The following is a 24518-nucleotide window of genomic DNA, read 5'->3' as shown; positions in this document are numbered from 1 at the left end:
TGTTGTGAAACACGTCAGCGTGGGTTCCTCGATGAACCAGTGTGGGGGATGATTCCGGCAAGCAGGGCTTATAATGAGGTTATTAAAATTAGGTTCCCGACGTGCGGAGGTGGGAAATGCAGCCTGCCATTGATGGGTGGAGCGGATGATTGCAAACTGATTTCACATCAGCGTAAAACTGACTTTTGCCCTTCTTGTCATATTGTCCGCTCACACCCGCCGTCAATGGGACCGGAAGATTCCACCCAAAGTTTTAATTGCATTTTTTTCCCCTGTCAATTTCTGCCCCAAGGATGCATGCAATGCTGCACCTTTCTCTTTCCTACCACCAACGCCCCCCCAACCAACCCCAACTCCCCACCGCAATAACAATGCTCAAGATGCAATCAAACCGGCATGGGTATCTGTCTGATTTATTTAAATTAAATTAAAATATATAACCCTCCCTGACCCTCGCTCTCTACCTGAGTCAAGAACACAGGTCAGTGGAGATCATGATTTCTGCTCCGTTGCACTAAAAGAATTTATTAGCATGGATTTTGTGGTCAGTAGTAAAGCTGCGGAGCTCACTGTTGACATAGATGAAAGCAGCCTACAAAGATTTAGCGATCTCTGTGGTGTGAATTTCCCTGTCCCAACATTAGTTTAAATCTCGTGCCAGGTCAAGGGAAATCTCCAGACATCCAACAATAATGATGTCATCAAGCAGGCAATTACATGGAAGTATTTTCAGACAGGAAGCAAAATGCACTGATTTTCTTTCATTTTTGATTAAATTTTACAGAACTGATGAAAAGTCATCAATCTGAAATGTTAACCCTGTTTCTCTCTTCACAGATGCTGCCTGGCCTGCTGAGTATTTTGAGTATTTTCTGTTTTTATTTCAGGTTTCCTGCATCTGCAGTATTTTGCTTTTAAATCAAAGATGTTCAGTTGTTAGGATTCATGCAATTGATACATCTAGGCAACTGATGTGGATGACAGCTGTTGTGTAAACTGGATCCTAGTGCTAAAATGTTGGAATGACTTTCTATCTGTTGCTTTTTGCTTCAGGAAATGACCCAGATTAATTTTCATGTTTTTAATTCTTTCATGGATGTGGGTGTTGCTGGCAATGTCAGCATTTGTTGCCCATCCCTAATTGCTCTTGAACTGAATGATTTGCTAAGCCAATTCAGAGGGCAGTTGGAGTTGAAGTACAAGTTAGTCATGATCTAGTTGAATTATGGAATATGTTCGAGGAGGACAAAATTATGGGTGTCCCATTTAAGACTGAGATGGGGAGATTTTTTTTCTCTTGGAGAAATGTGGAATTCTCTTCCCTAGGGTGCAGTGGAGACTGCATCACAGGAACATAAGAAATAGGAGCAGGAGTAGGCCATTTGACCCCTCAGGCTTGCTCCGCCATTCAACTAGATCATGGCTGATCTACCTCAATGCCGTTTTCTCACATTATCCCCATATCCTTTGATATTTTTAATAACTAGAAATCTATTGATTTTTATATTTTATATTCTGAATATATTCAAGGCTGAGTTGGGTAGATTTTTGACCGACAAGGGAGTCAACGGTTATGGGGGCAGACAGCAAAGTGGAGTTGAAGCCACAATCAGAACAGCCATGATCTTATTGATTGGCGAGCAGGCTCAAAGGGCCGAATAGCCTATTTTAGCTCCTAATTCTTGTGTTGTATGAGTCAACCATTGCTGTGGGTCTGAAGTCACATATAGACCAGATTAGATAAGAATGACAGATTTCCTTCCCTAAAGGGCATTCATGAACCAGATGAATTTTTACAATAATCGATGATAGTTCCCATGGTCACTATTACTGAGACTAGCTTTAGATCATAGATTTATTCATTTAATTAAAATTCCACTAACTGCCATGGTGGGATTTGAACCCATATCCCTAGAGCATTAGCCTGGGCCTCTGGATTGTGACATTACCACTCTGCCACCATCACCCCTAATGTGTGATGTATATCGGGTGGGCTTTGGGTAGGATCTCTGCTTTGTCACCCATAGATATCACAAGGTTGTCCGATTAATTTTTGTGATCTGCCCTTGTTTAAGCATTGTGCTGCATCAGTGGCGACGTATTATGTGACTGAAGTGCTAGATACACATATTGCACTGATTTTATGTTGATTGGGTGGATGCGTGCCCGACCCGATCGGGTGTGAAATTGCACAAGATGATGTTGGGTGGGCACCCCGATGCCATTGCGCATTTGTGCGATATTTCGCTCGGTGGGCAGGCGCAAGAGTCGGAAGCACGCCTGCCAACAAATAAGAGGGCAATTAAGCCCATTAACGGTGCAATTGTCTGCTATTTTTTGTCACCTGTCCAACCTTACGGTTGGCGGAAGGGTGAATCGGCCAGGCAGCCTTTACATCTTTCATGAAATCTCATCCAAGGGCGGGATGAGGTTTCCGTTATGAAATAAAAATCTGTGGGTAGCATTTTTATCATCTATATTTTCAGGTGCCTGATTGTGATTCTTGGACATTTTATTCCTGCTTTTAAAAATCTTTATTGGAACATTTTCGGGTCTGCAGCTCTCTGTCTTCAGGGAGCCTTCTCTCAGCGCTCGCCCACGCCCAGGTTGACATCATTGCTCACCCTCCTCCTGCCCCCACCCCAGCAGCACTGAGCTTTTCAGCGCGCGGTTCACGCTGGCTGGCTGTTAGTTGGCCAGCCAACATGAAATCGTGGTCGGGAGCCGATTGCGGTCGGAAGTCTGTTTCTCAGCCGATCCTGGGCCCGCTAATCGCACCAGCTCATCGAGCTAAAAATTCAGGCCATTGTGCTTTATGTTTAATCACCATTTTCTTCTACCTTTTAACATGTTTAACATGAGAGCACAACACACACTCATTTGATTATGTTGGCTGCCTTGTCTCCTCTAATGAAAAAAACTTCCCATGGGATGATTTTTCTTGTTGTCAGTGGCACATTAAAAAGCACTAGTGTAAAGTTATCGATTTTATTGGTGAAGTGGCCAGTGCCAAATAGCTAATTAAAATGCCTTTATGCCAACAGTTCAGAAAAAGAGTTTCTAATTTGGTAATGCAGTGTGGCTGTAAGCAACTGTTGGACCTGTTGACTTTCTCAAAATATTCAGTACAAATCTGCTCAGCCATTTGAAGTATTAGCATGCAAAACTTAACAAATTTAATCAGATGCATATTATTTCTCCCTCCCTTGTTTTGGGGAAAATTATATATTTTTGTATAGATACAATTTTGAAGTTATCCACCTTCATGACTGACAGCCTTTTCACCCATGCAGTCAATTTATTTGGATTTGACAAGTAGCTACCTTTCAGAAGTGGACATAATACCTTGTCGAGCACCTTGTGTCATAGGAAATAATGATTAGTGAGGGAAAGAATTAGACATCTCTTTAGTCACTTGTTGAGCTTTGCTGTTCACAAAGATAAAGTAAAGCCCACAGACATCTGTATCTAGGTCATTGTTTACTAAATATAAAACTGAGAATGTAAAAACAAAATATAATTAATTAAATATTCCATATGTATGAATATATTTTTTTGTCAAAGTTCCTTGACTCAGCTTGTACAGGAGGCATCAAATTGTGCACTTTAAGAAGTACTTTTGTGTGGGTGTTTCTGGTTGAAATAATTTGTATTTTGTTTTATTTCTTTGAACTTGTTTCACTTGGGTGTTTTCTCAGTATGATTAAAAATAAACTAACTTTTGAAACATATATTTATAACCACTATTATTTTTTTCTGCTGATGCTGCTGGTATCCATGCACTGCTTTCTTCACAGCTAGCCCAGTCTGTTGTTGCAGGGTTCTAATATAGAACTGTAATTTGTGCTTAAAAAGTGTAATTGTATTCATCAAAACCCATTGTTTTTTTTAAATCAGAATCAGAAAAAAATGATTATAATATCTTGTTTCTCTTTATTTTTCTTTGCTGAAGATTTTTCTTTAAATGTGCTAATTTCAAGGACTTCCTAACTTGGAAGTTACTCAACCTGTTGATGTAACATAGCTGAAATAACATAGTTAGATAGCCATTAACACAAGATACTTGAGTAACAGAACACAGCCCTGAATTTCCTTGGGCTTTCTATCACAGCATAGCTATACCATTTTTTGGCAGTGTGGGGGAGACTCCGTTTACACAAGTAAATTGGGTTTGTGCCACACTTTTAATCAGTTACAGTGGCAGCATATCTGAGGAAGTATATCTCTTTTATTCCCTTATATTATTTAGCTAATTCAAGCTGGTTTCTCCAAGTATGTCATCAGTAATTGCTATTTTTTAAAAAAATGTATAAGTATCAAAGCAAATCTTCAGTTTTTTAAAGGTTTTTATTGAAGTTAATGAAATTTTGCATTTCTTAGTTCTTGGCACATTACAGAGTATGTGCTACATCTAAATTTAATAAAATCTTAGAATACAGTTCATTTTATTATTGTTAGGCACTGAAGTTTGATGCTGTTTTAATGATACAAAAGTCTTGGGGCATGCAAGGAAGGTCAGTCAGGAGGCTCACCGAGATACACATTTAGGCAGTCTTTCAGGATGCTGATGCAGGAAATGGAAGGTTGCCATCCTTTTGATTAATTGATAATTCATATGCAACTTGTGCCATCCTTTTGTTAAGAATAGCAAGTGCCTTAGGGTTACTTTGTCCAAATATTTGGTATGGGGGTGTTGTGTTGTGTTGATTCAGTGAGATATACTTTCTTATCACTAAAAATAAGAATTTGGTAAGTTTACACACTGAGTTGTCCTATTGGGATCAGCCACATAGACATGGAGCATAGTCTAGAGGATTAGTGAGGCTAACTTGTTCCATAATTAGGCTGTGAGATTCATCTGGAAGGATAAATGCAGGAACTTGAGTGGGTGTCTTCACAGGGACAAGAACATGTTTGTTCTTTTAATAATGGACAAATGAGTCCTCCCTTGAGTCAGCTGGTGGGTCAAGGCATTCATGTACTCCTTGAGTTAACTGGACAGTGCCCAGCAGCTACTTCTGCATAATAATAATGTCTTCAGCTATGGTACCCCAAATTTCAGTTATGTTATATTATTACCAAGGCTGAGACATTGCCAGAAGTGGTGACATGTCTACTGTGTCTCCTTCTATCTCTTCGTGCCCAAGCCCCTTTAATGTTTGGAGAGGGAAAAGTATTGTTCAAACTTTAAATGGGTATTCATATTATTAGTACAATATAAAAAGATGAGCTTTAAATGTTAGTCTTTCTGTTTCAAGGCTAAGTGAGGATACAAAATAATTTCTTCTCACTGTGATGTAAAATATGTTTAAATCTAAATAACACTAGATCGAACTGTGATTATTTAAGTCAGAAGTCTTTTCCCTTTTTACCATAAACTATGATAATGTCGGATATCTTCTTACAACACAAGTGCAGGCTTTCTAAATACCTTCTCAATATATTTAACCAATGAACATGATGTAGCTGCCAACCCATAACTGTCCAAATATGGAGGCTATGTGCATTTTGGCATGTGTTCTGGAACTTGATTAATTTAATACAACCATAATTATCTATTTTGCATATGTACAGTCTCTTTTTTACCACTGCAGAGCACAATCTTAATAACCACCAAGGAGTAGGTGAATGGAAACACTATCACCTCCAAGTTCCTTTCTGAGTCACACCTGTGGTGAGCACATATAGTTCCACAATCATTGTGGAACTCCTAGCTAATAACACGGTGGGAGCACCTTCATACATTTTGCAGTGTTTGATGAAGAAAAACTACTGCCGCCGTCTCAAAGGCAACTAGAGTTGTTGATAAGTGCCAGCCACGCTGCATCCAGAGAATGAATGAATGTTTTCAAAGAAAATGTGCTCATAAAACTATATACTTTTTACTTCTTGAAATAATAGTACTTTTCCTTCTAATCAGAAAAATAATTTAGCAATATTGGGTACTCTGATTTGAGCTGTTCACTCGACAGTCTGCACACTCACTACTTATTTAATCTGCACAAGCAGATGCAAAAGTATGTTTTCCAAAATTCACTCATAACTGTTGCTTATCAGATGCCAATTTTGTGATTCCAACATTCCAATAATTGCGGTGAAGCCAAAATGTAGACCTTCTGATTTCCCAAAAGCCGTATGTGCACTGTTGTTTGTACATAAGTACAAAGCATAGAAGTATTCTTATTGGGCTGCTATATTTGTTAGTATTACACTTTCTGTTCTTCTTTCGTATTTTAACATTTCCTTTTTCCATAAGTACTGTTTCAAGTATAATGATAGATTTCTGGGGAGTTATTTGAATAAGTGATAAAGTTGATGGGTCTAGAATAAATTGGAACATAAAAATGTTACAAATTACAGACTTTCCTTTCAATTTTTGGCCTGTTTATAGTTATTAACGTTTTTGCAATGTAGCTACTTATATTTGTTGTCTACCATGTTTAAGCTGGAACAGGGTAGGCTAACGGAATGGTATGTAGTCAGAAGATGAGTATGAGAGATTGTTAAAGATTCAGGGAATTTGAACCAATTAAGTGCATGGCCTAAGGGATAGTAGTTCAATTAATTGGATAAATGCAATGTTCTGCGTATGTTAATAGGGAATATGCACCAATGAAAAAAATGACTACTACAAAGTGGGAAAAGATTTGCGTTTTATTGATCATTCATTCAAACGTTTCTAGGCAATGTGAAATGTTATCAACAAGGTCACCAATAATTCACATTGATGACATTTGATATTAAATTAAACCAGATTATTATAACTTTGTACTGATGAAGCTACATTTGAAATAGTGGGTGATCATTCAACTTCAGTGTGGGTGTGATAGTGGGGGTATTGGATTGAAAGCTCACTATTTATTCCAGTGTCAATGTAAATGAAAATTTGGCAAGGCAAATAACAGGAAAATAATCCAAAACTGTATGTTCTATGCACATTTAGACAAGCTACCTTTTAAAAAGACTGAGATGAGGAGAAATTTCTTCACCCAGAAAGTGGTGAGCCTGTGGAATTTGCTACCACAGAAAGTAGTTGAGGCCAAAACATTGTATGTTTTCAAGAAGGAGTTAGATATAGCTCTTGGGGCGAAAGGGATCAAAGGATATGGGGAGAAAGCAGGAGCAGGCTGTTGAGTTGGATGATCAGCCATGATCATAATGAATGATGAAGTAGGCTCAAAGGGCCGAATGGCCTACTCCTGCTCCTATTTTCTATGTTTCTAAGACATTGGCTGGGATTTTCTGGTCCTGCCCATGGTGGAAATTGGCATGGCCCAGACCAGAAAGTTTGGAGGGCAGCCAAAAGTCCATTGACTTTGAAAATCTTGCCTATTGATTGGACTTTACTTTTGGGGACAGCGGTATGTACCATCTACAAGATGCACTGCAAGAACTCACCAAGGTTCCTTACAGCCTTCAAAACCCACGACCACCGCCATCCAGAAGGACAAGGGCAACGGACACCCCATGGGAATGCCACCACCTGGAAGTTTCCCTGCAAGCCACTCACCATCCTGACTTTGAACTATATCGCCGTTCCTTCACTGTCACTCAGTCAAAATCCTGGAACTCCCTCCCTAACAGCACTGTGGGTAGACCTATAACATGGACTACAGCAGTTCAAGAAAGCAGCTCACCACCATCTTCTCAAGGTCAATTGGTTATGTGCAATAAACTCTGGCCTAGCCAGCAACATCCACATCCTATGAATAAATAAAAAAAACACTGCCACATCATACTTCATCTGTCACCTTGTTGCCCACTCACTTAATCTGTCCATATCCCTTTGAAGTCTTTTTTGTGTCCACCTCACAGCCTGCATTCCCACTTGACTTTGTATCGTCAGCAAATTTAGATACGTTAATCACTTCGACAAAGTGACAGGGAGTAATATAGATTGTAAAATAGTTGAGGCCCCAGCACAGATCTCTGCGGCACTCCACTAGCTACAGTCTGCCAACTTGAGAATGCTCTATTTATCCCTCCTCTTTTCTTTCCCTCAGTTAACCAACCCACTTTCTATGTTAATATATTACCCCCAGCTCCATTAGCCGTTATCTTGTGTATTGACCTTTTATGTGGCACCTTATCGAATGTGTTTTGGAGGTCCAAGTATATGGTTTCCCTTTATCTACCCTACTAGTCATTAAACTCTAATAAATTTGTCATAACTATTTCCCTTCCATAAATCTGTGTTGACTTTGTCTGCTTTTATTTCAGATTTCTAGCACCTGTAGTATTTTGCTTTTGGCTTTTCTGAACATACTATTATTTTCTCAGTGCATTGTTAAGACTTCCTTAATAATAGATGCTAGCACTTTCCCGATGACTGATGTCAGGATATCATAAGAACATAAGAACTAAGAGCAGGAGTAGGTAATTCAGCCCCTTGAGCCTGCCCCGCCATTCAATACGATCATGGCTGATCTCATTTCCGCCTCAACTCCAATTTCTCACCTTCTCCCCATAACCTTTCAACCTGTTAATAATTAAAAATCTCTCTATTTCCTCCTTAAATTTATTCAGCATCCTGGCATCCACTGCACTCTGAGGTAGTGAATTCCACAGATTCACAACCCTTTGAGAAAAGTAATTCCTTTTCGCCTCTGGTTTAAATCTACCACCCCTTAGCCTAAAACTATGACCTCTCATTCTAGAATGCCTCACAAGGGGAAACATCTGCTCCACGTCTACTTTGTCTATCCCCTTTAACATCTTATATACCTCAATTAGATCTCCTCTCATCCTTCTAAACTCTAGCGAGTATAGGCCTAAACTGCTCAATCTCTCCTCATAAGACAAGCCCTGCATCTCTGGAATCAATCTAGTGAACCTCCTCTGAACCGCCTCCAATGCAACTACATCCTTCCTCAAGTAAGGGGACCAAAACTGTGCACAGTACTCCAGGTGCAGTCTCACCAATGCCTTGTACAGTTGCAACAACACTTCCCTATTTTTATACTCTATTCCTTTAGCAATAAATGCCAAAATTCCATTTGCTTTCCTTATTACCTGCTGTACCTGCATACTAGCTTTCAGCGATTTATGCACGAATTCTGAAGCTTCTCTCCATTTAAATAATAAGTCGCCTTTTTATTCTTCCGATCAAAATGGATAACCTCACACTTATCCACGTTAAATTCCATCTGCCAAATTTTGGCCCATTCACCTAACCTGCCCATATCCATTTATAAATTTCTTATTTCTTCCTTGCAACTTACTTTCCCACCTATTTTGGTGTCATCTGCAAATTTAGCTATAGTACCTTCTATCCCTGAATCCAAGTCATTAACATAGATTGTAAATAGTTGGGGCCCAAGGACCGAACCCTGTGCCACCCCACTAGTTGCAGCTTGCCATCCAGAAAAAGACCCATTTATCCCGACTCTCTGCTTTCTGTGGGTTAGCCAATCCTCTATCCAAGCTAATATATTACCCCTAACTCCGTGTGATCTTATCTTGTGTATTAATCTTTTGTGCGGCACCTTACCAAAGGCCTCTGGAAGTCCAGATATACTACATCTACAGGATCCCCATTATCCACTTTGCTTGTCACATCTTCAAAGAACTCTAGCAAACTAGTCAAACACGATTTACTCTTCATAAAGCCACGCTGACTCTGATGGATTGCATTTTGACTTTCCAAATGCCCCATTACTACTTCCTTAATAATGGATTCCAACAATTTCCCAACAACAGACTTTAAACTAACCGGTCTATAGTTTCCTACTCCCCGTCCCCTGTTTGAATAAGGGTGTTTATATTAGCATTTTCCCAATCCACTGGAACCTTTCCAGAATCCAGGGAATTTTGGAATATTACAGCCAATGCATCCATTATCTCTGCTGCCGCTTCCTTTAAGACCCTGGGATGTAGGCCATCAGGTCCTGGGGACTTGTCACCCTTTAATCCCAATAGTTTGCTCAGTACTTTTTCTCTAGTGATGGTGATTGTTCTAAGTTTCTCCTTCTCTCTACCCTCTGCACTACCTGTTACTATTGGGGTGGTACTAGTGTCCTCCACTATGAAAACTGAGGCAAAACATTGATTAAGCATCTCTGCCATTTCTGCGTTCCCCACTATTAACTCCCCAGTCTCATCCTCCAAGGGACCAACATTCACTTTAGCTACTCTCTTTCCTTTTATACACTTGTAGAAGGTTTTGCCATCAGTTTTTACATTTTGCGCTCATTTTCTTTCATAAGTTACTTTTGCTCTTTTTATTATTTTTTAGTAACCCTTTGTTGACCTTTAAAAGTTTCCCAATCTTCCAGCCTGCCACTGACCGTTGCAATCTGGTATGCCTTAGTTTTTGCCTTTAAGTTATCTTTAACTTCCTTGCTTAGCCAGAGATGCCCCCCCCCCCCGCCTTACTATCTTTCTTCCTCTGGAATATATTTTACTTGGGAGGAATTGAATACCTCCTTAAATTTATGCCACTGTTCATTAACTGTCCTACCTTGTAGTCTTCCTGCCCAGTCCACTAGGGCCAAATCTGCCCTAATGCCTAGTAGTTACCTTTGTTTAACTCCAGAATACTAGTGTGGGACTCAAGTTTCTCGCTCTCAAACTGAACTTGAAATTCTAGCAAGCTATGATCACTCTTCCCTAGAGGATCCTTTACTATGAGATCATTAAGTAATCCCATCTCATTACACAAAACCAAATCCAGAATAGCCTGCTCCCTGGTTGGTTCCACAACATATTGCTCCAAGAAACAATCTCTGATACACTCTATGAACTCACCCTCGAGGCTACCCTTGTCAATTTGATTAGTCCAGTCTACATGCATATTAAAATCACCCATGATTATTGCCGTGCCTTTCTTACATGCTCCCAGTATTTCCTGGTTTATGCTGTGCCCTACTGCTGAACTTCTGTTTGGGGACCTATAGATTACTCCCACCAGGGACTTCTTTCCCTTGCTATTTCTTATTTCTACCCAGACTGACTCTACGTCTTGCTCTCCAGTGGCTATATCATTTCTCACTATAGCACTGATGATCTCCTTTACCATCAAAGCCACACCACTGCCTTTTCCTTCCTGCCTATCCTTCCAAAACACTGAGTACCCTTGGATATTCAACTCCCAAACCTGTTCTCCCTGTAACCACGTCTCAGTAATAGCCACCAAATCATACCTATTTATCTCTATTTGCGCTGTTAACTCATTAGTCTTATTCCAAATGCTGCGCGCATTCAGACACAAAGCCTTTAAGTTTGCCCTATTGTCAATTTTCCCTACTCTTATATGAATCTTTGGTGCAATATGGCATTCACACGCACTGCCCCTTGCTTTCACTTTTTGGTAGCTATCAGCCTCGTCACTAACCTGCACTCTTACCCTCTCCTTAAACTTTGATTTTTCATATTTCCAAGCAGCTGAACCCTACCCCCCACTATTTAGTTTAAAGCTTTATGTACAACCCTAGTTATGCGATTCTGGGTCCCAGCGTGATTCAAGTGGAGCCTGACCGAATGGAATAGCTCCCCCTTTCCCCAGTACTGGCGCCAATGTCCCATGAATTCGAACCCATTTCTCCCACACCAATCTTTGAGGCACATATTTACCTCTTTAATCTTATTGACCCTGTGCCAATTAGCTCATGGCTCAGGTAGTAATCCGGAGATTATTACCTTTTTGGTTCTGCTTTTTAATTTAGCTTCTAGCTGCTCGTATTGCCTCAGCAGAACCCCTTTCCTCATTCTACCTATATCATTGATACCTACGTGGACCACGACAGCTGGATCTTTCCCCTTCTACTCCAAGTTCCTCTGCAGCCCAGATGAGATATCCTTAACCCTGGCACCAGGTAGGCAACGCAGCCTTTGGGACTCTCGATCCTGGCTACAGAGAACAGTATCTATTCCCCTAACTATACTATCCCCGATTACAACTACATTTCTCTTTTCTCCCCCCATCTGACCTGTACTTACCTGTTTTCTCTCTCCTTTCTTGAATAGTGGTGTTACATTCTGCTGGGAGTTTTGGAAAATCATAGCCAGCACATCCACTATCTCTGTAGCTATCTCTTTTAGAGCCCTAGGATGTAGGCCTTCAGGATCTGGAGATTTGTCAGATTTTAGTCCCTTGAGGTTCTACAGTACTTTTTCTCTGCTGATATTAACTGCCTTAATTTCCTCATTCTTTTTAGCCCTAGGTTACCCTTTATTTTAGGTATGTAACATGTGTCTTCTATGGTGAGGACAGACAAAATATTTGTTCAATGTCTTTGCCATTTCTCATTTCCTGTGATAATTTCTTCAGTCTCTGCTTCTAAGAGACCAACATTACTTTAGCTACCCTGTTCCTTTTTATACACTTGTGAAAATTCTTACAATCTATTTTTATATTCTCATTACTCTCATTTACTCTCATTATTTTTTTTCCATTTTTATCAACTTTTTGGTGGCCCTTTGCTGGTCCCTACTATTCTTTGCAAGATTATAAGCCTCTTCTTTTAACCTAGTATTTCTTTAACCCCCTTAGTAAGTCACAGATGGATCTTTCATGCTGAGTTTTTGTTTTTCAATGGAATGTAGCATCTGTTGAACATTTTGGATTGTTTCTTTAATATTTCCCACTGTTTATTTACTGCCGTACCGTATACTCTATTTCTCCAATCAACCTTAACCAGCTCTCACCTAATACTTATGTAATTGGCTTTGTTTCAGTTTAAAATTCTTGTTAAGTGATTTGAGTATGTCATTTTCAGACTTAATATGTAATTCAATTGTATTATTATCATAATCTCATAGTAAAAGATCCGCTGGGAAAAAACAAATTAGCCCTGCCTCATTGCACATTACTAGATCTAAAATAGTTTTATTCCTTGTTGGTTCCACAACGTGTTGCTCCAGGAAGCTGTCACAAAAACGTTATACAAACTCTTCTTCTAGACCACCTTTGCCAGTTTGATTGGTCCAGTCTAAGTGAAGATTAAAGTCATCCACAATTATTACGTTGCCTTTGTTTCAAGCTTTAATAATTTATTGTTTAATGCTTTGCCCAATTATATAATTACTGTTATGGGGGGGCCTATAAACTACTCTCAAGAGCGTTTTCTCACTTGTGCTAATCCTAATTTCCACCATATTCACAGAATCGCAGTGCAGAAGAGGCCCTTCGGCCCATTGAGTCTGCACCGACGCGTGAGAAACACCTGACCTACTTACCTAATCCCATTTACCAGCACTTGGCCCATAGCCTTGAATGGTATGACGTGCCAAGTGCTCATCCAGGTACTTTTTAAAGGATGTGAGACAACCTGCCTCCACCACCCTCCCAGGCAATGCATTCCAGACCGTCACCACCCTTTGGGTAAAAAAGTTTTTCCTCACACCCCCCTAAACCTCCTGCCCCTCACCTTGAACTTATACCCACTTGTGACTGACCCCTCAACTAAGGGGAACAGCTGCCCCCTCTCCACCCTGTCCATGCCCCTCATAATCGTGTACACCTCGATCAGGTCGCCCCTCAGTCTTCTCTGCTCCAACAAAAACAACCCAAGTCTATCCAACCTCTCTTCATAACTTAAATGTTTCATCCCAGGCAACATCCTGGTGAATATCCTCTGCACCCCCTTCAGTGCAATCACATCCTTCCTATAATGTGGCGACCAGAACTGCACACAGTACTCCAGCTGTGGCCTCACTAAGGTTCTATACAACTCCAACATGATCTTTCTACTTTTGTAATCTATGCCTCGATTGATAAAGGCAAGTGTCCCATATGCCTTTTTCACCACCCCACTAACATGCCCCTCCGTCTTCAGAGATCTATGGACACACAAGCCAAGGTCCCTTTGTTCCTCAGAACTTCCGAGTGTCATGCCGTTTATTGAATACTTCCTTGTCAAATTACTCCTTCCAAAGTGTATCGCCTCACACTTTTTAGGGTTAAATTCCATCTGCCACTTATCTGCCCATTTGACCATCCTGTCTATATCTTCCTGCAGCCCAAGACACTCAACCTCACTGTTAACCACCCGGCCAATCTTTGTGTCATCCGCAAACTTACTAATCCTACACCCCACATAGGCCAGAAATTTCCAGTCGGTGATTTGGGGCCGGGGCCTGCTCGCCGACGGGAAAATGATGCGGGATGACGTCAGGAGGAACTCCCGACGTCATCCCGGTTCATTTAAATATTGAGGAAGGCGGTCGGACAGTGAAATCAGCTGTCCCCCCGCCGACCTGTCAATGACCAATTAAGACCATTGACAGGCTAATTAAGATCATTAAAGATCCCGCACTGGCGGGATGAGGTTTCATATCCGTTTTTAAAAAGTTTAATAATGTTTATGTCCTTTTTATTAACATGTCCCATCTCGTGTGACATTGTCACATGAGGGGACATGTTAATAATTTTCATATTTTTCTATTTTTAATGTTTTTTACACTGTCAGTTGTCTCCCTGAGACAGCACTTAGTCTCAGGGAGCAGTGTACTCTTTTGCGCGCATGCGCGAAAGTGCGCACTTTGACAGATGGGGAAACCCTCCACCCCCCGCACAGGAAGTGCATAGCGCTTCCTGTCGGGCAGGCCGCTTGGCAGGTCTTAACTGGCCCGCCCACTTAAAATGGTGGCGGGCCCCGTTTCGGCGGCGGAGTTCGGCTGCCCGGCTGTCGCCGAGCCGGTGGGGCCCGCCCGCCCATCAAGGTAAGAATTCTGACCATAATCATCTATGTCATTTATATAAATGACAAATAATAGGGGACCGAGCACAGATCCCTGTGGTACGTCACTGGACACTGGCTTCCAGTCACTAAAGCATCCTTCTGTCATCACCCTCTGCCTCCTACAACTAAGCCAATTTTGAATCCACCTTATCAAATCACCCTGTATCCCATGTGCATTTGCCTTCTTTATAAATCTCCCATGTGGGACCTTGTCAAAGGCTTTGCTGAAATCCATATAAACTACATCAACTGCACTACCCTCATCTACACACCTGGTCACCTCCTCAAAAAATTCAATCAAATTTGTTAGGCATGAGCTCCCTCTGACAAAGCCATGCTGACTATCCCTGATCAAACCTTGTCTCTCCAAGTGGAGATAGATACTCTTCTTCAGAAATTTCTCCAATAGTTTCCCTACCACTGACGTGAGACTCACTGGCCTGTAGTTCCCTGGCTTATCTCTACAACCCTTCTTAAATAGCGGAACCACATTTGCTGTTCTCCAGTCCTCTGGCACCTCCCCCGTGGCCAGAGTGGAATTAAAAATTTGGGTCAGAGCCCCTGCGATCTCCTCCCTTGCCTCCCTCAGCAGTTTGGGACATAAATCATCCGGACCTGGAGATTTGTCCACTTTTAAGCCTGCCAACACCTCCAATACCTTGTCACTCCCTATATCAATTTGCTCAAGAACCTCGCAGTCTCTCTCCCCGAGTTCGATACCTTCATCATCATTCTCTTGGGTGAAGACTGATGTGAAGTATTCATTCAACACTCTAGCGATGTCCCCTGGCTCCACCCATAAATTGCCCCCTTGGTCCCTTATGGGCCCTACTCTTTCTCTGGTTATCCTCTTCCCATTGATATACTTATAGAATATCTTGGGATTTTCCCTACTTTTACCAACCAGAACTTCCTCATATCCCATTGTGCCATGGTCAGTTTGCTCATCTACCCTTCAACCTTGTTCCCATCCACACAGGTAGCAAGCACCTTGTAATTGTTGGTCAGAGACAGAGGCTGAGGCACCTCCATCACTACATGCTGGGTCCCATTACCTGTCTGGCTGACAGTCACAGCCTTCTAACCCTACTATTGATCAATTTGTTCTACAAACCTAAGGGGTGTGACTGCCTCCTGGACCAAAGTGTCTAGGTAACTCTTCCCCTCCTTTATGCCCCGTAACATCTGCGGCTCAGAATACTCTGGACTGAAGTTGTTGAAGCTGCAGACACCGCAGATATGGTTGTCCTGGACTGCTATGCATTTCACATTATTGAACTTTTATCACATTCATTACATCTCTTTGTACAGTATGTACAGTATAATACTGATTTTTCTCAAACATCTACTGCCAAGTATTATAAAATTAAAATTTGGAATTTTTCTTAATTTTAATATTGGAAATGTTTTTCTGTGCATGATGTATCAAACTGTTCGTCATTCTATTATACTCGAATTACCTGTTGCAAATTGTTGCAGGTGATTTATATTAGTGTAGTACCATATTATGCTACAGAAATTTGAGTTGATTTGTTTCCTAAGCTGGCAAAATAGTAACAAACGATTATGACAAAGCTCTAAAAAATGGTTAGTAATTCCATGTTGGAGTATCTAAGATTCCTCTTATCATTTAAATCTACAAGGATCTAAATGTATGAGCCGAGGGTGCATTACTATATGGGGAGGCACTTAATGTATTGGATAAGGCATTGTGTAATAAAATGCAGTGGAATTTAGCACCTCACTTTATCATATAGGACAGGTTGTAAAAAATATATACTAAATTTATAAGCAACCAGCTGCAATAAACAATATCCTTAGGGGAAGGAGGCACATTTGAGCAAGTTGAAAATAACAACTAATCCTAATCATGTTGTGTCCAACTCTCTCTCAAAAAGAGGAAATGATATCAGATTGAAAAAACAATCCTGCTAATGTGTTGAATTGTTTAGCTTCAATTATTGCTATCCATGCCAGCCTCTGCCATAATAATCCTGTTTTTATTTTTTATAGTGTGCTTTCTGCTTAAGCATTGTGTGATGATGTAGTTTCTGGCAAAAGCAAATTGTCCTAATATATTCTAGATTTGAATGTAAAGATTGATACAGCATTTGGAATGGCAAAACCAACATCTCGAATACATCATGGTCCATCTATAAACTTTTCAAAGCAATGGTAGCTGTAGTAGTAAAAGGAATGAATCAGTCCAAGCTCTGTGGTGCAGTGTATTACCTGTGAAATGTCAGTGACTTGCACATGGGTTCATTGCCAGTGAAAAAATATTAAAATTGCTTGTGTGATACTCATCCTGGCTCTGTGATTGCTAGGATTTGCAGTTACTGAGCCGATATCATTGGAACACTTTATATTTTAATTCTCAATCCTAGTTAGAAGTAAATGAGTGAAACATTTTGATTCTGATTTTTGGTAATCGCAGCTTTAAGGTTTCTACAGCGCAAATCTTGTTCTTTCTCTACATTTTAAATCTATCGGTATGTATTTCATGGTGATTCATTTATTGAACCATATTTTCCACTTTTCTTAATTTAGTACAAATGAGCATAGATCTGCATTATAGTGATGCTAAATGCAGATATAAAAATGTACTGTGGCAAACAACGCTGGTATATTTTTGGTGCAATCTGTCACAGTCTTCTCTGTTGTTACTCTGCCTAGCTGCACTTGCCCTCTTACAGATAAATAATGGGTCATTGGCATTTGATACATATAAAATACTGTATGAGACATCAGGGAGTGGGTTGAAAGACTGCAATTTGATTGGTGTGTTCAAATAGACACAAATGGTGACAGCTGAGCTGAATTGATTTGTGAACGCTATTTAAATCATGAGTAAAAGCAAAATAATGTGGATGCTGGACATCTGAAATAAAAACAGTGCTGGAAAATCTCAGCAGATCTGGCAGCATCTGTGGAGCAGCGTTAACTCTTCTTTCGAACTGTTCTGAAGTTCTGTTCTGTTCTGCCCAGTCTCTTTGCCTCTTCCTAATTATCTTCGCTCTCCTCAGTTCTTCATGCCTTACTTTTTCTGTGCAGCTGATCCTTTCTATTTTCCTCCAAGCCCATGCTTTAAAGCAATTTAGCAAGTGGGCCTCTTTCCGTAAGCTCCAAGCCTCACATTTGCACAAAACAAAACTCCAAATCAACCTCTTTACAAGTCGCCTTTTGAGTTCTTTATTCAGCTTTCTCTTCTTACTAAATACAGCCTTTCCCATTGTTATCCTTGACCTTATTTCTTGTTGCACCTTCCATCTGCTGATATTATGCTTCCTAAATACTTGAATATTTGCACCTTTTCTAGTTCCTTTTCTTCTATGAATATTTCTTGGTGATTTCTTGTATCACGCAGTAATATAAGCTGAATAGTTTCTTTATTATAACTAAGACAAAAAACAAACAAAAAAATTCACATAGGGCGGAATCGCCCCAGATTTGCACAGAGTGCGGCAGCGGGTGTGAAAAGTGTCGTTTTACCCGTTGGCCACAATGGCGAGTTTTCGCGCCATCGTGCCTCATTAATTATGCAGCCACAGGAAACATGCTGTCTCACGGGCAGGCGGCCCCTGATTTTCCCGCCATGCCATTATGTCACCGCTTCCTCATGCAGGGTACTGCATTTTAACTGCAGCTGCACGCACACTTCTCAATATTGCAGCCCAGGACTGCTCCGGTGAAGTCATGGCCCTAAAAGCCAAGAAGAGTGCAGCCCCCCGATTCAGTAACACACTCCTGAGATGTCTTCTGGATGCCATGGAGGCCCGCCATGATGTCCTCTACTCACGCCCTGGCCGCAGGTGGTCCATCAGTCTCACCACTCCATCTTGGGAGGTGGTGGCAGAGGTGGATAGTGCCAATGCTGCACACAAGATGTTGGCCATCCAGTGTAGAAAACGGAGGAATGATCTCATCTGTGCTGCCAGAGTAAGGCGACCATCTCATCACTCTAAACTCATACACTCACAAGGCCACCGCACATTCACTGGCATCTCACTCACTGCCAGCTCAAGGGGCATCACCATTCACTCTGACACACACTCTCACATTCTACATCTGGCCCAATTTCATCTAGAGACTGTCTCCTCAGCTCTCACCATCTTGAGGCCACTTGAACAGATCAACATGTGCCCCCACACACACCTTCCCCAGTATAGCCCTCACCCTGCAGCCTCTTCCCTCGCCTGAGTCCACTTCTCCCCCATCCCCAAGCAAGTCCTAGCCCTGCAGCCATTGAAAAGCCACCCCCACCTTATGGCTGGTCTGGTAGGTAGAGATCTGCCTATGAACTCCCCTAAAAGTGATGTGGTGCTGCCGGCGAAGCCTGGCGCTGAGGACCACGAGCGCTGCTGGAAGCAAAGCAGGCAAACAAACTTCGAAGTCCTGAGCGAAGTGCAGCTTGCCAGGTGCACATTGTTTATGTACAGTTTATGAAACAAGTCGGTGTTAGCGTGGGGGGGTGATTCTGGTGAGCAGGGCTTATAATGTGATGCTAAAGCATTGAAATTAGGTTGCTGATGTGCGGCGAAGGGAAACGCGGCCCACCATTGAAGGGCGGGGTGGATGATGACCAACCAGTTTAAAGATGGCGTGAAACAGATTTTTGACTGTCTTCCATATTGTTGTTTCCCCTGCGCCCCCCACCCCCCCACCACCCGCCATGGCGATCAACTCCAACGGGGCCAGAAAATTCCAGCCATAGTTGACTTTGTTTGCAAGGCTGATTCAGTTGTGATTTTATTGATGTTCATAACTTACTGAAGTTTCACTCTTGTGGTTTATAAGTTCATCAGAGCTGCTCAGAGTTCACTACAAGCATTTATTACCTTATATAATTAGGCTGATGAAACTAGCATACTTAGTCGGAGATGAATTTACAATATACAGTGTAATTATTAACAAAATTAATTATTGTCTTCTCGTATATATATATATATATATATATATATATATGTACCAAATAAAAAACATGTTTTGTTACGACATGGTAAAAGAAAATTCAGCTACCTCTATATTGCTTTACAAATTAAATGGAATTTCTATCCACTAAAGATACTAAATGTTCGCATTTGTGCAAGCTTAATATAATTGCACAACAGGTGTTAGTTATGAGGAAAGACTTTTCATAGGAGCAGAAAAGATGAAGAGATCTGATTGTTGCTCAAAATTATGAGGGGCTTTAAGATAAATTGGGAAAAATAAGTAAATTACATTAAATAAATAGCTTGGAAGTTCTCTTTTAGATGAAAATTGTAGGCTTATGACTGAGTGGAACTGTTGATGCATTATAATATTACATTTAAAAAAAAAATTAGGTACAGTATTACCAATTCTAGACATAACTACAGCAATTTCGAGCACTGATATGAAAAGAAGGAAGCAGTGATTGATGGAACCATTCCTTCTGCCCTTAATTGGGAAATGCCATAACCAAGCATATAACCAAGTGTGGTGCATTATCTTCTAAGGGAAATATTGACAGTGAGCAGAAGCTGTTATTTTACAGCTTTTGTTGCCTCAACTGGCAGAAATGTATTTTGAAAGTGCAACAGACCCCTGGCAATGAGTGTAGAATTACATAAGGGAGAAGCAGAAAATTATCACAGCAATGGATAATTCAACTGGAATTTAAATTGAACATGACTCTTTATTGTTAATTGATTTAAAAAAGGACTGATGGTGATTGTGCTTTGTTTAAAGTTAATATTTGGGAAACAGGTAAGCTGCTCTGATATTTTTAATTTCTAATTTCCTGGGTCAATATTTATTACATAGACTTTACAGCATAGAAACTGACTCTTCAGCCCAACAGGACTGGCAGAAAACAAAGAACAATGGTCGATGGGTGATTTTGTGATTGGAAGGATCTTTCCTGTAGAATTCTGCCAGACTCAGTGCTAAGTCCCTTGCCTTTCATGGTACAGATCAATGATTTAGATTTAAACGTGGTGGGGAAGGCGCTGATTAAGAAGTTTGCAGATGATACAAATATCGACTGTGTGGTTAAGTGAGGAAGAAAGATTTAGACTGTGGGAAGACATCTAGGACTCCTCAAGTGGGAAGAATAATGGCAAATGGAATTCACCCAGAGAGTTTGAGGTAATGCAGGGGCAAGGGAATGCAGAATAAATAAGACACTGAGAAGCCGGGAGGAGCAGAGGGGCCTTGGTGTGCATGTCCACAGATTCCTGAAGATAGCAGGACAGGCAGATAAGGTGGTTAAAAAGACATTAAGGATACTTTCACGCTTTTCACAACCACTGGAAGTCTCCAAAGTCTTCACAATCAGTCAAATATTTTTGAAGTGTGGTCTGCATAAAACACTAGTTAGGCCACAGCTAAAGAACTGCATATAGTTCTGGTCACCATATTATAGGAAGGATGTGATTGCACTAGACAGTGTACAGAGGAGATTTATGAGGATGTTGCCAGGACTGAAGAATTTTAACCATGAGGAAAGGTTGGATAGGCTGTGGTTGTTTAGAACTGAGGAGGCTGAGAGGAAATCTAATTGAGGTGTATAAAATTTTGAGTGTCCTAGATGGTGTGGTATGAAGGATTATTTCTCATAGCAGAGGTTAGTAATCAGGGAGCATAGAATTAAAGTAATTGGTAGAAGGATTAGAGGGCAGTTGAGAAATATTTTTATCTAGAGAGTGGTGGGATTCTGGAACTTGCTGCCTGAAAGGGTGGTAGAGACAGAAACCCTCATCTCATTTAAAAGATACTTGCATACGCACTTAGAAGCGTTATGAAATACACGACAATGGCCAAGAGCTGGTAAGTGGGATTAAATTGGATAACACTTCTTCAGTCAGCATAGACACAACGGACTGTATGACCTCCTGCGTTGTAAATTTCTATGATTCTGTGGTCATAAATATTCTATCTTTTGTCACTGATTAGAATATCTTAAATACAATTGGTGATTAACATGACCAGTTTAAATTAGTTACGCTTTGTACAAATTTGCCATTTCCTTGTTCTAATCTGTAATTGGGTCCTTCAGATACTCTGTTTTGGTTGTATATTCTGGCTTGGAATTTCTTCTAGGCTTCCCGCCAGACAGTTTTCCACAATTTTCATTTGAATGGATGCTAAAGTGCAGACTGGGGGCTCAGAAATGTAAACTTTGGTCTTATTGACGTATGCATCATGTTTTACTTAAATTATGCTTCTAGATACAGATACTAAACTGTTAGATTTACAGTGAATCAGCTGCGATATCTTAGCTTTGCAATCATTTTTGCTAAGGACCTGCTGTTCAAATTAAGAGTGTTTCATTTATTGCAGGTGCTGATTTGAAAGAAAGAGCAAAAATGCAACCTAGTGAAGTTGGCCCATTTGTTTCCAAAGCAAGAAGTTTAATTAATGAGCTCGGTAAGTAATGATCTAAGATTAATAATAAGCCATTGCTATAGTGAACATAAAATATTTGGAACTATACCTTGCTTATATTGAACTTGTACTGATAAAGCAACTGGCTAAAAACAGTGGCCAGCTTTTGCAGAGTCTTTATGTATTTTATAATGCTTTTGTTCACTTCAGCAGTTAGTAAATTGAATTTAGTTGCATAAACAAATGCAGTCAATATGGAATAACTTTCAAGTTAAATTAAGACTAAAAAAAGTTGCTTTATTTTGTATTGAGAAGAATGAGTTTGGAATGAATGATGACCTTTCTAGTCTTAATGAAATTTACCTGTGAGGGATGCAAAAACTGGTTATAACAAAATGTTTAGGGAGGAAGCCATAAGAAAAATGTATGTAGAATTGGGTAGAATATGGGTATGGGAGTGCAATGGAAATGTTACCGGATTAGTAATTTCCACTTGCCTGAACATGTGCAGCTCCAGCAAATTCAAGATGCAGGACAATGTAGTCTGTTTGACCAACATCCCATCTACCACTACCACTGTAACCTTTCACTCCCTCCACCACCAACACAACATAGCACTGCAGCAACTCATCAAGACTTCTTCGACAGTCACTCCCAAGCCTGTAACCTCTACCACCTAAGAGGACAAGGACAGCAGGGGCATGGGAATTCTCCATCTCCAAGTTGCACGTTATCCTGATTTAGAAATATATTGCTGTTCCTCCATTGTTGCAGGACCAATCCAGGAGCTCTCTATCTAGCACTGTGTGAGTGCCTTCACTACTCAGACCACAGCAGTTCAAGAAGGCAGCTCACCACTGCCATCTTCCTGAGGGCAACTAGGGATGGGCAATAAATACTGAATAAGCCAGTGGCTCTTATGTCCCATGAATGAATAAATAAAAAAAATAAATACAGAGGCCTGAACTAATAATCTAGAGAAATGAATCCAAATACCATCATTGCAGATTGTGAATGACCTCAGTTGTATCAAACTGCTGCAATGAAGTATAATAAGAATAAAACTGGATGAACCACTCCACTTCCTCCTAGGCATTGGATTGGGACACAACAAAGGCACATCCTGAGAATTAATACATTTTAAAATATATATAATTCTACTTCTATGGCTTTAAGTCTAGCCAAAATTGATTGGACGAAAGGCTCTCTTCTGCTGTTAATATTTTAACTACAGATAGTTTGGACAGGTTCAAACAAGGTTTGCCACAGTTAGGTAGTCTTATTCAAATGAGTCATAAAGAATATGTTTAAGCCTACACTGATGCTGTAAGAGTATGCATCTGAGTTGATTTTTAAGATGCTCAATTTTTAAAAAATTCTTTCCTGGGATGTGAGCGTCACTGGCAAGGACAGCATTTGTTACTCATCCCTAATTGCCCTTGAGAAGGTGGTGATGAGCTGCCTTTTTGAAATGCTGCAGTTCATCTGGTCTAGGTGCACTCACAGTGCTGTTAGGAAGGGAGTTCCAAGATTTTGACCCAGCAGCAATGAAGGAACAGCAATATAGTTCCAAGTCAGGATGGTGTGTGACTTGGAGGGGATTATGGAGAGGAAATAATGAATATTTAGGGTCTAATGATGACCAAAAAGTTTAGAAAATAATGAGTTGCAAAAACAAAGATTAACTGGGTTATAGAGTGGAATGGTCTGCTCCGGGCCTAAGTTCAGTGGCGGGACTGGGAAGCGAGAGTGTTTACTGCTGTGGAACTCAGCAGGAAATCACGTGATGCTGGGCTTATTAATTATGCAGCTGGGGTTTTCCTGATGTTCCATATGGCGGAGGGGCAGGATCTCACACGCCCTGCCGTTGTATCCGGGCACCCTTTTTAGAAGGCATCCAAATAGCTACTGTTACCTCGCTCTTTACAACGGATCAGGACGTGGAACGCAGAAGCCAAGGAGCACAGGCCCCCAGATTCAGCGATACATCGCTGGAAGTACTGCTGAATGCAGTGGAAGAAAGGAGGGACATCCTTTACCCAAAGGATAGGAGGAGGAGGTCCACCATCTCATCACCCCTGCATGGGAGGCAGTCACCATGGTGGTGAGTGCCAACACCACTCACAAGAGGACTGCCCTGCAGTGCAGAAAAAGGATGAATGATCTCATCTGCGCCACCAGGGTAAGTAAACTCTGTATTCACCATACTCACCTCACTGAATGGGATCTGACATGGGCCTCAGTGGCAAGACCACCACCTGCACTGCCCATGCATAAAAGTGAGTCTTAGCATGCTGTGGTGATGCCTCATTGCCCCACTGCAGTTCATGTAGTCTTCAGGTAGGGAGGCGACTGCAGATCTCTGACCTTGCCACACAGAGCTCAAATTTTGAGGGAGGGGGTTGGCGTAGAGGACAATAGCATTTGTTGCTAATGCCATGCCGCTGTTGGCCTTGTCCTTCAAGCTGCAGGAGCATGCAGCTTTGG

The 24518-nt window shown here is 40.9% G+C and overlaps 1 protein-coding gene across 1 annotated transcript in view; it reads left to right on the top strand.

Annotated features, from left to right (window-relative positions):
- The window catches only part of LOC144696976 (methylglutaconyl-CoA hydratase, mitochondrial-like), a 93125-nt gene extending 70161 nt beyond the window's left edge, over nt 1-22964 (top strand). The window contains exon 4 of the mRNA XM_078568711.1: nt 21987-22964. Within this exon, the coding sequence (XP_078424837.1) occupies nt 21987-22081 (95 nt within the window). The 3' untranslated portion in view covers nt 22082-22964. The remainder of the gene's footprint in view (nt 1-21986) is intronic.
- The last annotated feature ends 1554 nt before the right edge of the window (nt 22965-24518 follow it).

The sequence above is a fragment of the Cetorhinus maximus genome, chromosome 2 (assembly GCF_964194155.1).
Source record: "Cetorhinus maximus chromosome 2, sCetMax3.hap1.1, whole genome shotgun sequence".
Taxonomy (NCBI): Eukaryota; Metazoa; Chordata; class Chondrichthyes; order Lamniformes; family Cetorhinidae; genus Cetorhinus; species Cetorhinus maximus.
Note: the sequence above shows the minus strand (reverse complement) of the source record. Positions and strands in the feature narration are given on the sequence as shown.